Below are 13,527 nucleotides of genomic sequence, written 5' to 3' on the forward strand. Positions count from 1 at the left end.
TACCCATGAGGCTCCCAGTCTGCGTCTGATGATACCGACAAACGCTTCTAGGATGAAGGTCAGTTTGAGAACTGAAGAGTCCCCTCATGCTCATACCTCATGTGTCAGTCGCCAAGTATCCACCCTTAATAATCGATTTTTCTATTTTCCTCTTAAGAAAAATATTTCATCTTGGGCCATGCTTCAGTTATTGCTAAATGCTCTGTTTTTTTGTTTCAACTCTGACTTTCTCTAAGCCCGATTCCTGTCCCCAGGTACCCTTCCATCTGGTCCAACATTCAAAGGTAGAGATGATTACTTACAAAACCATTGACTTATTGTTTTTTTTAAAGTGGGTTCTATGCCCAATGTGGGGCTTAAACTCATGATCCTAAGATCAAGAGGCGCTTGCTCTACTGACTGAGCCCGTCAGGCACCCCTTTCCTTATTCGTTAACCTGCCCAATGGAAGTGAGAAAGAGAGTATGAGAACCAGGGACAAAACTAGCAGGCTCTGTTGGATGTACAAGTTGACATACGCAGTAAGTTTTCCATAAATGGTTTTTGAACCATCTGCTCCCCAGATTCTTTTATGAGATTCTAGATACATTATATACACTAACTTAATGGATATAATTTTGCAGCTAATTATTTCAGGGGCAATTATTTTTTCTTATAACCTACTAGCCAATTAGGTCTGACTCATCACCACAGTGTATTTCTCCTCTCTTTGTGCTAGTGATAAACACATTTCCCATTTTATTCAAATTTCCATCCTCATGGGATTTCTGCCCATCCAGCAGAGTTTCCTCTTCTAAAATAATAGCACTACCATAATTATTTTTGACATTAACAATAGCAGTGCAGGAGTTTTCTCTGGAGGAAATATTAAAGCACCAGAGGGATGGATAAGCTATCTATGTGTGGGACTTGGAGATAAATATACCCAAGGCAGGAGAATCAATAAAAGATGTTTCAAGATTGTTTTAATTACTAGGGCGCCATATGCAATCATGTCTTCTTACTGTTCCCCAGGCTTAGGTCTGCAGAGTTAGGGTCAGCCTTTGTGATCTGGTTTCTTTGAAGCAGCAGAGAGGCTCAGGAAGAAATGAGCAGGTAATCAAGAGTATACAGACTGTCCAGGTTTGTCCCACGTGGATCTCCAAGGGCCACAGAAGGCCCAGGAAAGCTGACTAAATAGGTCTCAGTCAGAACGGGTTTGGATAAACTCCGCACCCAATGTGTACATACTTCTGGTTTCATTTAAAGCCATCGATGTAATGAGGGTTATTATTCTTAGCTGACATAGCATAGATATTAGGCAGTCAGACCCTGAAGATGGGAAATCAGCTGTTTGTGGGGGTAGGAAAGCTGAAAGAAGGGAACGGTTAGTTTTTGGAAAGATGTTTAGAATTAAATTGCAAAGGCCAATAAAAATAAAAAAGAAATAGCTAGTAGCAGTTATGGGTCTAGGATTAACTTCACTTATACATGGACAGGCTCACATAAATATGATGTCTCTTTGTCAGGCAATGATATATCTGAACCCAAGGAAATGATCTGTTTCTGGACTAGAGAATATATTATAAGAATATATGTATGTATGTATTCGTGTGTGTGTGTGTGTGTGTGTGTGTGTGTGTGTTTATTTAGGAATGACTCCATTTGGGATCTTTCTAAGTTTGTGGCCAGTGAAGACCAAGTACCCATATGGATGGGGTTGGGGGTAGGAGACAGGTGGGGGCCTGGGAATTGGTTAAAAGGATTTTGTTTCTTTTTAGCCTTTGATGAAAGTTCATTTCTAAAATGCCTCAAGTCTTAAGGACCTGTAGATGTTGGCTAACTTCCATAGAATGATTAAAGATAATATTGGCATTAGCTTTTTTGATAGTTGATTCATTTCTTTTTTTCCTAGGAGGAAAGAATAAGAAAGAAGAAGGAAATTTATAAAGATGAGATTCTAAAAAAAAAAAAAAAAAAAAAAGAAAAGGAAAAAAGAAAAACCAAAAGAAGAGATTTTAGACTGACTTGAACTCTCATCTCAGAGGCAGCATAGTAGTGGAAAGAATGCAGGCCATGCTGGGGCCCCTGGGTGGCTCAGTCAGTTGAACGTCTGGCTCTTGACTTTGGGCTCAGGTCATGATCTCATGGTTTGTGAGATTGAACGCTACATCGGGCTCTGTGCAGACAGCTTGGAGCCTGCTTGGGATTCTCTCTCTCCCTCTCCCTCTGCCCCTCCCCTGCATGTGCTCTCTCTCCCCAAATAAATAAATAAACATAAGAAAAATTTTTAAAAGAATGCAGGCTGTGCAGTCCAAAGAATCTATATTCTAATTCCAGATGGACCCTTAACATTGCTGTGGACTTGAGCATGTGAATCAAACCCTTTGAGCCTTGGTCTTCTCATCTGCAAAAGGGGATTGATAATATCTACTTCTAGGGACACTGGCTGGCTCAGTAGGGAAAGCATGCGACTCTTAATCTCCGGGTTGTGAGTATACCACGTTGGGTATAGAGATTACTTAAAAAAAAAAATCTATATGAGTTAATGGACAGAAAGTTCTAGGTACAGTAAGCACATAGCAGGCACTCAATAAAAGGTAGCTCTGTTGATTCTCTGGAACTTTCTATCCTCCTCTCCCCTCTGCTCCCATCTACTTCTGGAGGACAGGCCCTTCCTCTGCAGGCTGCTCTTCCTCTCCCCTCACCTGTGGTTTCCTGGCAGTCACAGCACTCCTGGGCACTGGACGGGTCGGAGGTATTGCAGCAGTGTAGACAACGACTGTCGTCCATATGCAGCAGCAGGTTGGCGGGGCACACGGTGCAGTTCTTGATGCCGGGTCCCTTGCATTCCACACAACTTTCGTGGCATTTTTCACAGTTAAACTTCTCCCCCTGTTAAGAACAATTGGGAGATTGTTTCTGAGTGTGGAGGAATCAACAAGGCATCGGAGTTCCCAGGGGGGCGTTCAGTCTTGTCTCTATGAGGGAGGGAGGTGCGTGGAGGGCGGGAGAAACATTGCTTATTGCTCTGGGTCCCTTTTCACTGTTCAGGGCGGAAGCCTGGACCACCTGTCTGCACTTGAAGGAAATCACTGCTGGGTCTTTCTATCTGAGATCTGCGGGTGACAACAGTGGGAGACTGGGCTTCTAGAACAGCTCAGGTTGCAAACTGAGAGCTCATGCGCTATCCCTGGTCAAGGACAAGTGTTGTCTGGCTCATCCACACTGACCTTCACAGGTAAAAAAAAAAATTTCAATTCATTGCCCACATTCAAAATTAGGATACTCCACTTGTAAATCAGTTCCTAATTTCTCTTTAAAAACTAGACTGTTGGGGGCGCCTGGGTGGCTCAGTCGGTTGAATGGCCAACTCTTCATGTGATCAGGTTGTGATCTCATGGTTGTGATCTCACAGTGGTGAGATCGAGCCCCGCACTGGGCTCTTCACTGGCTGTGTCGAGCCTGCTTCAGATTCCGTCTCTCCTCCCTCTGCCCCTTCTCTGCTCACACACGCACATGCACACGCTCGCTCTCTCTCAAAAAAAGAAACACTAGACTGTCAACACTGCCATCACAACCACACACCAACATCATGGACAGCTGAGTGCCCGCGGCTCCTTTTTTGTGCTCTCCCAGTTGGTATAATCCCAGCTTGCTCTGATGTCACCAAAACACGTGACACATCAAATTCCACTTTTCATCAGGCATACATTGGGGTTTTCTTTGACCCAACACCCTTCACTCATATGCATTCACCTGCTTGGCCTCTGTGGTTATCAGATTCTTGTGGTCCTGCCCCAGAATATCATTTGTGACTGTTTAGCTGAAATAGTTAAATCTCAGTGAAGAGTCAAGCCATCAGGAGAAAATGGCTTCCCTCCTGACAAGTTACTTCTTCACTGGGGCTGAACATGGAGATGAGGGAAGGGATCTTCCTATTTTACTTCTGTGCCATGGGAAAGAAGGAATGCAAATTGCCTTTGTTAAGCACGTTGGCAGTTTCAGGTGCTGATAAGGCATTTTCTCAGCTGCTGTTATCAAGTCATGGATTGTCTGTCAGAGCCTTGGGCTCAATCCCAGCTTTGTTACTTACTATTCATGAGATCTTTAGCAAATTATTCAATCTCTCGGATCCCTGGGTTCTTTAGAGTGTAAGGATTTAAAGAGAGCTCATATGTGAATATGTTGGGTCATGTGAATTTCACCATGGAGACATTTACCTAATTTCTTTATTTTTAAGTTTATTTATTTTGAGAGAGAGAGAGTGAGAGCACACAAGCAGGGAGGGGCAGAGACAGAGAGAGAAAGGATCCCAAGCAGTTTCCACACCATCAGTGCAGATCCTGACTTGGGGCTCGAACTCCCAGACCATGAGGTCATGACATGAGCTGAAACCCAAGGTTGAACTCTTAACTGACTGAGACAGCCAGGTGCCCCGAGATATACTTAATTTCTAAAGTTTGGAAACACAAGAAGCTAGTGAACTCAGAATATCCATGATGTCTAAGCAAGGAAATGAAATCTCTCTCCTTTTTAAAAAAAATTATCTATTTTTGAGAGAGGGACAGAGACAGAGCATAAGTGAGGGAGGGGCAGAGAGAGGGGAAGACACAGAATCCAAACCAGGCTCCAGGCTCCAGGCTCCGAGCTGTCAGCACAGAGCCTGGTGTGAGACTCAAACTCGGAAATGATGAGATCATGACCTGAGCTGAAGTCGGACGCTTAACGAACTGAGCCACCCAGGTGCCCTTAATACACTCTGGAGGGTAGAGGAAGTGAAAGACCAACAGCAGTTTTGTAGTTCTGACATTATTCGGGTGTTTCAGGTTAGACAGCAGGGTGGGTAGGAGAGAAGATACTTCTTATTTCTGATATAAGGGGACCTGAAACTTCTAAAGTCACAAGCAATGAACGTAGAGTTAAATCTGCGGTCCTCATTACCTAACTTCCCCCTTATTTATTTCAGGTCATCTCAGTCCTTTTGATTGAAATTAAGGCTACCAGTGGGGAGAACCATTATTCCATGACGCAGTGGCAGAAGATTTAAAAACTAGAGCAAGTGTAGGAGTTTTAGAACTTTTTGACTTTGCCCAGAATACATGCAGAAACTAGCTCCCATACCTCTGCAGAAGTGGTGAGGGCAATGGGGCCCCTTGGGTGGCTCAGTTGGTTAAGTGTCCGACTTCACCTCAGGTCATGATCTCACGTACCATGAGGTTCAAGCCCTGCATCAGGCTGTGTGCTGACAGCTCAGAGCCTGGAGCCTGCTTCGGATTCTGCGTCTCCCTCTCTCTCCACCCCTCCCCTGCTCGCACTCTGTCTCTGTCTCTGTCTCTCTCTCAAAAATAAATAAACATTGGGGCGCCTGGATGGCTCAGTCGGTTAAGTGTCCGACTTCGGCTCAGGTCATGAGCCGTTTGTGGGTTTGAGCCCTGCATCGGGCTCTGTGCTGACAGGTAGCTCAGAGCCTGGAGCCTGTTTCAGATTCTGTATCTCCTACTCTCTCTGACCCTCCCCTACTCATGCTGTCTCTCTCAAGAATAAAAAAATAAATTAAAAAAAAACAACATTAAACATTTTTTTTAAAGAAGAAATGGCTTGGGCACACCATGCCCAGCTCTCAGTACCTCTTCCACTCTGTATTCTCCCACCAGACAATCTGAGGTGCAGAGTCCTCCTGATAGGTGATAACTCCACACGCAAGATAAACAATGGAACGGTCCTTTTCCTGAAAGAAAAAAACAATGATTCTAAGTTATGAGGCTGACCTTAAGTTTCAACCTTTGTCTTAGATCCAGCCCACTTAGGAGCAAGGAATATGTCAAGCAAATTCAGGTAGAAGGATGGATGAGTTGATCGAAGAGATGGGGGGAAAAAAGAATCTACAAGACACCAAGTAAAAACCTAGAAATTACCCAGTTAGCCCAATCAGTGTGAACTCTCATTTGGACACTGAGGACTTGGAAGTGATAGCTGTTTTACGACAGCAAAACTAAAGATTTTCAGAGAATGAGAAATCATGTAGAAAGGCTCTAAAGCTTTTATGTGTCATTCTGCTTAACCAAAAAAGAGGAGGAGAATGATACCAGATGATTTGGAGGACCCCAATACTCAGGGTGTGAGGAAATCATTATTAGGGAGTTTCTAATTAAGAAACACCAGGCTTAGAATTCAAAATGCCAGAGCTGGGGCGCCTGGGAGGCTTATTTAGCCAATATCGGCTCCAGTCATGATCTCACTGTTCCTGAGTTCCAGCCCCACATGGGGCTCTGTGCTGACAGCTCAGAGCCTGGAGCCTGCTTCAGATTCTGCCTCCCTCTCTCTCTCTGCCCCTCCCCCTCCCTCAAAATAAACAAACATTAAAAATATAAAAAAAGAGAAAATGCCAGGGCTAAAAGAATTTGGCAAATCATTGTGTTCAGTTCTTAATTTGGGGGGAGGGAGTGGTGGTGATAGATTCCTTAGAATATCTCTCGAAAACTAAAAGCTTTTTCAAAAATTGGATGTGCTATTCATTTATTATTTTTTAAATAAATGAAAACTAAGGCCCAGTATGTCAAGTCATTCATTCAAGGTTACATAGGGACTGGTCAAGTCAAGATTCGAATTCAGGTTTGTTGACCGACAGCTCAGTGCTCTTTCACTCATACTACCTGCCTTAACACCTTATGACCTATCTATTAGAGGAGGTCTGAATCTACAGGGTGTGTGTGTGTGTGTGTGTGTGTGTGTGTGAGAGAGAGAGAGAGAGAGAGAGAGAAGACTCCACTCTCCTAATTCAGAGACCTCAAGAATGACTGACCCAATCATTACCTTTTATACAGATATTAAGGGGTAACTTCTGGAAAGGGTTTGGAGACAGGAGACCTGAATTCTCATTCATTCCATTAGGAAGGTCCTGGTGTTTTTGCCAAGAATTTCAAAACAAGAGGAGGGAGACAGATGGGGGGGGGGGGAATGTGCCTGTTACTGTGAGTCAGAACTTGATATAAGTCTTCCCATCAGAAGCATACTATACAGTGGTTAGTTGAATTTGAACTGGATCCACTAGTCCTGTCCTTCATAAACACTAGGGAGGTAAATTGGCTCTTCATGTCTGATCTGTGAGCTCAATCACCTATGATGTTTCTATGGAAAAGAAGAATCCTGAGCTCTGAACAACAGTTTAGAGAACACACCACTATTACCCAATTGCTTCTTAGATTGGGGGCTGCCTGCAGTGACATAAATTCAAGGCCGTTTAATAATTTTAAGTTTTTAAAAAATTTTTTTTAATGTTTTATTTATTTCTAGGAGAGAGAGAGAGAGACAGCGTGAGCAGGGGAGGGTCAGAGAGAGAGGGAGTCACAGACTCTGAAACAGGCTCCAGGCTCTGAGCTGGCAGTCAGCACAGAGCCCGACGTGGGGCTTGAACCCACGAACCGCGAGATCATGACCTAAGCGAAAGTCGGACGCTTAACCGACTAAGCCACCCAGGCGCCCCAATAATTTTAAGTTTTAAATGGAAGTAGAGTTGACATAAAAGATTAGTTTCAGGTGTACAAGAGTGATTCAACAATTATGTACATTATGAACTGCTTACCACACCGAGTACTGTTACCTTCTGTCATCATACACAGTTCTCACAATGTTATTGACCATATTCTCTACGCTGTACTTTTCACCCCGGTGACTTATTTATTTTACAACTGGAAGTCTGTACCTCCTAATTCCCTCACTCCTTCACACATCCTCTCACCTCCCTGCCCTCTGGCAACCACCAGCTTGTTCTCTGTGTTTATATTTCTACTGGTTTGTGTGCTTATTTTGTTTTAGATTCCACATATAGTGAAATCATATGGTGTTTGTCTTCCCCTGTCTGACTTATTTCGCTTAGCCTAGTACCCTCTAGGTCCGTCCATGATGTCATGAATGGCAAGATTTCATCCTTTTTTATGGATGAGTAACATCGCCTCCTATAGATACACCACCTCTTCTTTATCCACTCACCTCTCGATGGACACTGGGCTGCTTTCATGTTTTGGCTTCTGTAAATAATGCTGCAATACACAGAGAATGTATCTATCTTTTCACTTTAGTGTTTTCATTTTCTTTGAATAAATATCCAGAAGTGGAATTACTGGATCATAGGGTATTTCTATTTTTAATTTTTTGTTAAATCTCCCTCCTGTTTTCCATAGTGGCTGCACCAGCTTGCATTTCTACCAACGGTGCACAAGGGCTCCATTTTCTCCACATCCTCCCCATCTGTCTTTTCTTGTCTCTTTCATTCTAGTCATTCTCACCAGCTAAGTGTCGATATCTCATTGTGGTTTTGATCTATATTTCCCTGATCAAAAAGGTCGAATATCCTTTCATGTGACTATAGGCCATCTGTATGTCTTCTTTAGAAATATGTCTGTTCAAGTCCTCTGCCCACTTTGTAATCAGATTTTTTTTTTAAGTTGTAGGAGTTCTTTATATATTTGGTGTATGAACCCCTTATAAGATGTATCATTTGCAAATATCTTCTTCCATTCAGTAGGTTGTTCTTTTGTTTTGTTGACAGCTTCCTTTGCTGTGCAAAAGCTTTTTCGTTTGATGTAGCTCCACTTATTTACTTTTGCCTTTCTTCCCCTTGCCTGAGAAGACAGATTCAGAAAAATATTGCTAATAAATTTTACTACTAAACATTACGGTGTTCAACAGTTTACCGCTTGTGTTTTCTTTTAAGAGTTCTATGATTTCAGGTTTTATATGTAAGTCTTTAATCCATCTTGAGTTGTTTGTTTATTTCATTTTGAGTTTATTTCTGTGTTTGGTGTAAGAAACTGGTGCAGTTTCATTCTTGGGCCTGTGGCTGTCCAGTTTTCCCAACATCATTGATTGAAGAGACTATCTTTTCCCCACTGTAGATTCTTGCCTCCTTTGTTATAGAGTAATTAATCATGTAAATGTGCGTTTGTTTCTGGGGCCTATGTCTTGTTCCATTGATCTCTGTGTCTATTTTTGTGCCAGTACCATACTGTTTTGATGACTATAGATTTGTAGTAAACTATCAAATCTGAGACAGCCACCCTATTTTTATCTCACCTGTAGCTTCCGACAGAATTTCCTACATGTTCTGGAGCAGAACTGTGGTCTCTGATGAAAGAATAAGCCTTCTCCTTCTCTCTTCCTTCCTTTTCCCAGCCTACATTTTTCTAAAACACAGCTTAGATGTCTTGATTCAATTTTTAGAATACAAAATATGTGTTTAAGTGTTGTTTTGTTTGTTTTTAATGAAGAGAAGTTGAGGGTAGGAAGAATCAAAAGAGAAAAAGGCAGTAAGAAGATTAGGTCACAGAAAACAAAACAAAACAAAACAAAACCAACCAGGAAAAAGATTAGGTGATGACATTTGTGCCTTAAGGTTGTTTACATTTCCCAGAACACCAGCAGCAATTTGGCCGAAGCTCATCTTCTGGGTGATCTTCTTCAAAGGCACTGTCACAAGTTAGGTCTCCTACACTGACTTATTGCAAAATCTGTACCACCCGGTGCACAGGGTCTCCTGCCGAGAGCCATGTGTTAATTTCCAGGGTGTTTCCTATTGTTTCCAAGGTTAACAACCTACATTTATCACTGATTCTAAGTATCTGCAGGAACTGTGGTACCTATAAAGATTGTCTTGGTTTTTCCTTAGAATTCACAAGTCTCTATTGGTTTTCCCTTGGACTGACCCCACAGGGTGAGCGAACTGAGCAATGCAGAGCAACCTCTGTGACCATCCATGGTATCATTCCCCACAGGAAGGGGAGGCTGGAAAGAGGTAGGAGGTGTTGGCTACCAGCCTGTATTTTTGTTCCGAACAATTTTGTGAAGAGGATGAATGCAAAGTTAAATGTGTAGGTAAGGAATGAGCCGATTATGGAGGAACCTTAGTATGCCGCCCATCGCCCACCCCCACCCTGCCCAGTGCTCTGACCTATTTGTTTTCATACTGTCCTACTACTGGGCAGTCAAATGTGAACGAAAGACAAACTGAGTTGGCAGATTGCTTACTTAGTTTGCTAAGTTTTCCTGTAGTTGTTGTGCATCCTCATTTCTTAGTACGACAGCTAATGTTTTAGCTTGGAATTCGTCCTTTTTTCACCCAGTTTATAACCCAGGAGAAAACCTGTCCCCATGTTTTGTATCTATATACTGCAAAACCAGAGGACAGCACAAAGGTTCACTAAGCAGCAAAGGATGTGCGTGGCCGGGGGGAAGGAAGGATGGTAGTCTAAATGAGCACCACATGTGGAAGGCTTCAACCAGGTACACTTGGAGTTCAAGTCAAACACAGGAGGAGGAGGCCCGAACAGAATGGCTGTGAGATTTACTCGGCTGTGACAAGCTCTCCTTTGAATATATTCTCACCGCAATGTGCGGATGAGCTTTTTTTTTTTTTTAAGGCTGTTTTTTAGAGGACTTTCAGGCTTACAATAAAATAGAGAGGATGGTACAGACACTGTCCATGGACTCTGCTGCCACACATGCCCAGCGTCCCCCATTGTCAACATCACTTGCCAGAATGCGAAATTGTAGGGGTGACTGAGTTGCTCACTCAGTTGAGCATCTGACTCTAGATTTCTGCTCATGATCTCATGGTTTGTGAGATTGAGTCCCTCATCAGACTCTGCACTGCCAGAGTGGAGCCTACTTAGGATTCTCTCTCTCTCTCTCTGCCCCTAGCCTGTTTATTCTCTCCTCTCTCTTTCTATTTCTCGAAATAAATAAAAATAAAAGTTAAAAAAAATAATGTTTTTTTTTTTTTTTTACCAAAGGTAAACCTATATAGACATATCATTATCACCCAGTCTCTAGTTTGCCTTGGGGTTCTTTCTTGGTGTTGTACATCCTATGCATTTGGACCAGTGTATAATAATACTTATCTGTCATTATAATACCATACAGAATCTTTTCACTGCCCTAAAATCCTCTGTGGTCTGCCTATTCGTCTCACCCTGCACCCCACCCCGGGCCACCATTGACCTTTTACTGTCTTCACCATAGTTTTCCCTTTTCCAAATTGTCATACAGTTGGAATCATACAGTGTGTAGCTTTCTGCTTGGTTTCCTTCACTTAGTAATATGCATTTATGCTCCCTCCATGTCTTTTCATAGCTTGAGAGCTCATCTCTTTTTAGCACTGAAGAGCATTTCATCGTCTGGATGTGTTGATGAACTTTTGAGACTGAGAATTCTCAGAACCATCACCTTTCATCTACCCAGCACATCTCAAACTCAATTAAAGAAATTTGTAGTTTTCCCAACTGTGCTTACAACATCACTAATAATTTCTACAATCCCTACGAAGAAAAATCTTTAAAAAGAGCACATGTACTCCAATGTTCATAGCAGCACTCTCAACAATAGCCAAAACATGGAAAGAGCCTAAGTGTCCATCAACAGACGAATGGATCAAGAAGATGTGGTTTATCTATACCATGGAATACTACATGGCAATGAGAAACAATGAAATCTGGCCATGAGTAGCAACATGGATGGACCTTGAGGGTGTTATGCTGAGCAAAATAAGTCAGGCAGAGAAGGACAAATATCATATGTTTGCACGTATAGGAGGATTGGGAGAAACTTAATGGAGGACCGTGGGGGAGAAGAAGGGCGGAAATGGTGGGGGAAAGAGGGAGAGGCAAACATGAGAGACTCTTGAATGCTGACAAAAACCGAGGACTGATGGATGTGGCGGGGGAGGGGGAATGGGAACAGAGAGGGGCACTTGTGGGGATGAGCCCTGGGTGTTATATGGAAACCAACTTGACAATAAACTATTTGTAAAAAAAACCAAAAAACAAAACAAAAAACCCCCCAAAAACCCCAAAAGCTAGTATTCTGTGTTGCTTGGCTGAGGTTGAGACATTAACTTACCTAATAACGATGGCTGGCCTGATCTTGAATAAAAACCAAGTGCTCCAGCCCATTGCGTTGCCCTTAGGGCATCAGACTTAGCACATCGGAATATAGAGTATCTGGCAATCCTAGTTGGAATAAAGGCCCCACATATCTAGTAATGGTGGTATCAAATATTGGTATCAAAAAACCTAATAGAAAGCCAATACTGTATTTACTATGATCTGGTCTATGGCTGATGACATTGCGAACCTTCCACCAACCCTTCTACCCCACCCCCAATTCAATGTGTTCCCCAATTATCTTATTCTGATTAGAAGTTTTGAGCAGCCACTCCATGTGCCTCTGGAATGAAAAGAAGAGAACACAAATGGATGGTTGCTTAATGCAAGTTTGTTTGGGAGGCCAGTTCTTTCGGACTGTAGTCAGCTGCAGGTAGTAAAGGGTGGGGGCTGCTGTGCAGGCGGTTTTCATGGAGTTGCCTCAAGGGATTGCCTGGCAGTGGAGGGCATTTTAGGTGGGGCTCTTGGCGTTCTGCCTGCGCTCCAGTCTGAGCAGCTCCGCCCTGGTCATTTCACGTAACAGGATTCAGCTTAAGATTTCACCAGAAGGAGATGGTCTACTGCCAAAATATCATCTGAAACCATTGTTGTCGTTGCTGTTTTTAATTTTTCATTTCAGGGACGTGGTGGGAAGGACAGAGGGAGAGAGAGACTCTCAAGCAGCCTCCATGCTCAGTGCAGAGCCTGACACGGGGCTAGATCCCATGACCTTGGGATCACGACCTGAGCCAAAATCAAGAGTCCAGCCCTCAACCAACGGAGCCACCCAGGCTCTCCTGAAGCCATTATTCTAAATTAGAAATGTGCTGTCCGGTGCAGTAGCCACTGGCCATGGGTGGCTACTGAGCACTTGAAACCCCATTAGGACAAGTGGGGTCATGCTGCAAATGTAACATAAACCTTGGATTTCGAAGACTTGGTATTAAAAAAAAGTCTCAGGTTTTAGGTTGACTGCATGTTCAAATGATTATATTTTGGATACATTAATTAAAGAGGTATATTATTAAAATTAATTTTGCCTGTTTATTTTTAGTGTCTAAAAGGTGACTGCTGAAAAATTTAAAAATGTACGCATGGCTTGCATTATGTTTTAGTTGGATACCCCATGTTGGGAGTTATGTAAAAGAAATTCTAGGGGCGCCTGGGTGGGTCACTCTGTTAAGCGGCCAGCTTCGGCTCAGGTCATGATCTTGCTGTTCCCGAGTTCAAGCCCCAAGTTCGGCTCTGGGCTGTCAGCCCAGGGCCTGGAGCCTGCTCTGGATTCTGAGTCTCCCTCTCTCTCTGCCCCTCCCCTGCAAACGCTCCATCTCTGTCTCTCAACACATAAATAAATGTTTAAAAAAATTAAGAAAAAAGAAATTCTAGGCCTAGTACGAATAGCAGGTGACCATTCCCAGATTAGTTTAGATCATCACTGGTCTAAGTAAGCACTTTGTAGCTAAGAGTCATTTAATGCTTCTGTCACTGATCGTCACTCTAAAACAATAAAAAATTCTTGAGTACTCTCTTCAAGCTTTTGATTTTTCTCTTGGTATTGAGACTTACTTTTTTTTTTTTTTGGTTATAGTTGCAAACAGCTGAGGAAAGCAGGGGGCTGCAGACACCGACCC

General features: G+C 42.8%; 1 protein-coding gene across 3 annotated transcripts in view; it reads right to left on the minus strand.

Moving 5' to 3' along the window:
- The window catches only part of PCSK5 (proprotein convertase subtilisin/kexin type 5), a 462,552-nt gene that overhangs the window by 859 nt on the left and 448,166 nt on the right, over nucleotides 1-13,527 (minus strand). For all 3 annotated transcript variants that reach the window (XM_077759370.1, XM_077759369.1, XM_077759368.1), the window contains 2 exons: nucleotides 5,609-5,709; nucleotides 2,687-2,873 (listed from right to left, as the gene is read on the minus strand). In XM_077759370.1, the coding sequence (XP_077615496.1) occupies nucleotides 2,687-2,873; nucleotides 5,609-5,709 (288 nt within the window). The remainder of the gene's footprint in view (nucleotides 1-2,686; nucleotides 2,874-5,608; nucleotides 5,710-13,527) is intronic.

This window comes from Crocuta crocuta, unplaced genomic scaffold (genome assembly GCF_008692635.1).
Source record: "Crocuta crocuta isolate KB4526 unplaced genomic scaffold, BGI_CrCroc_1.0 scaffold41, whole genome shotgun sequence".
Taxonomy (NCBI): domain Eukaryota; kingdom Metazoa; phylum Chordata; class Mammalia; order Carnivora; family Hyaenidae; genus Crocuta; species Crocuta crocuta.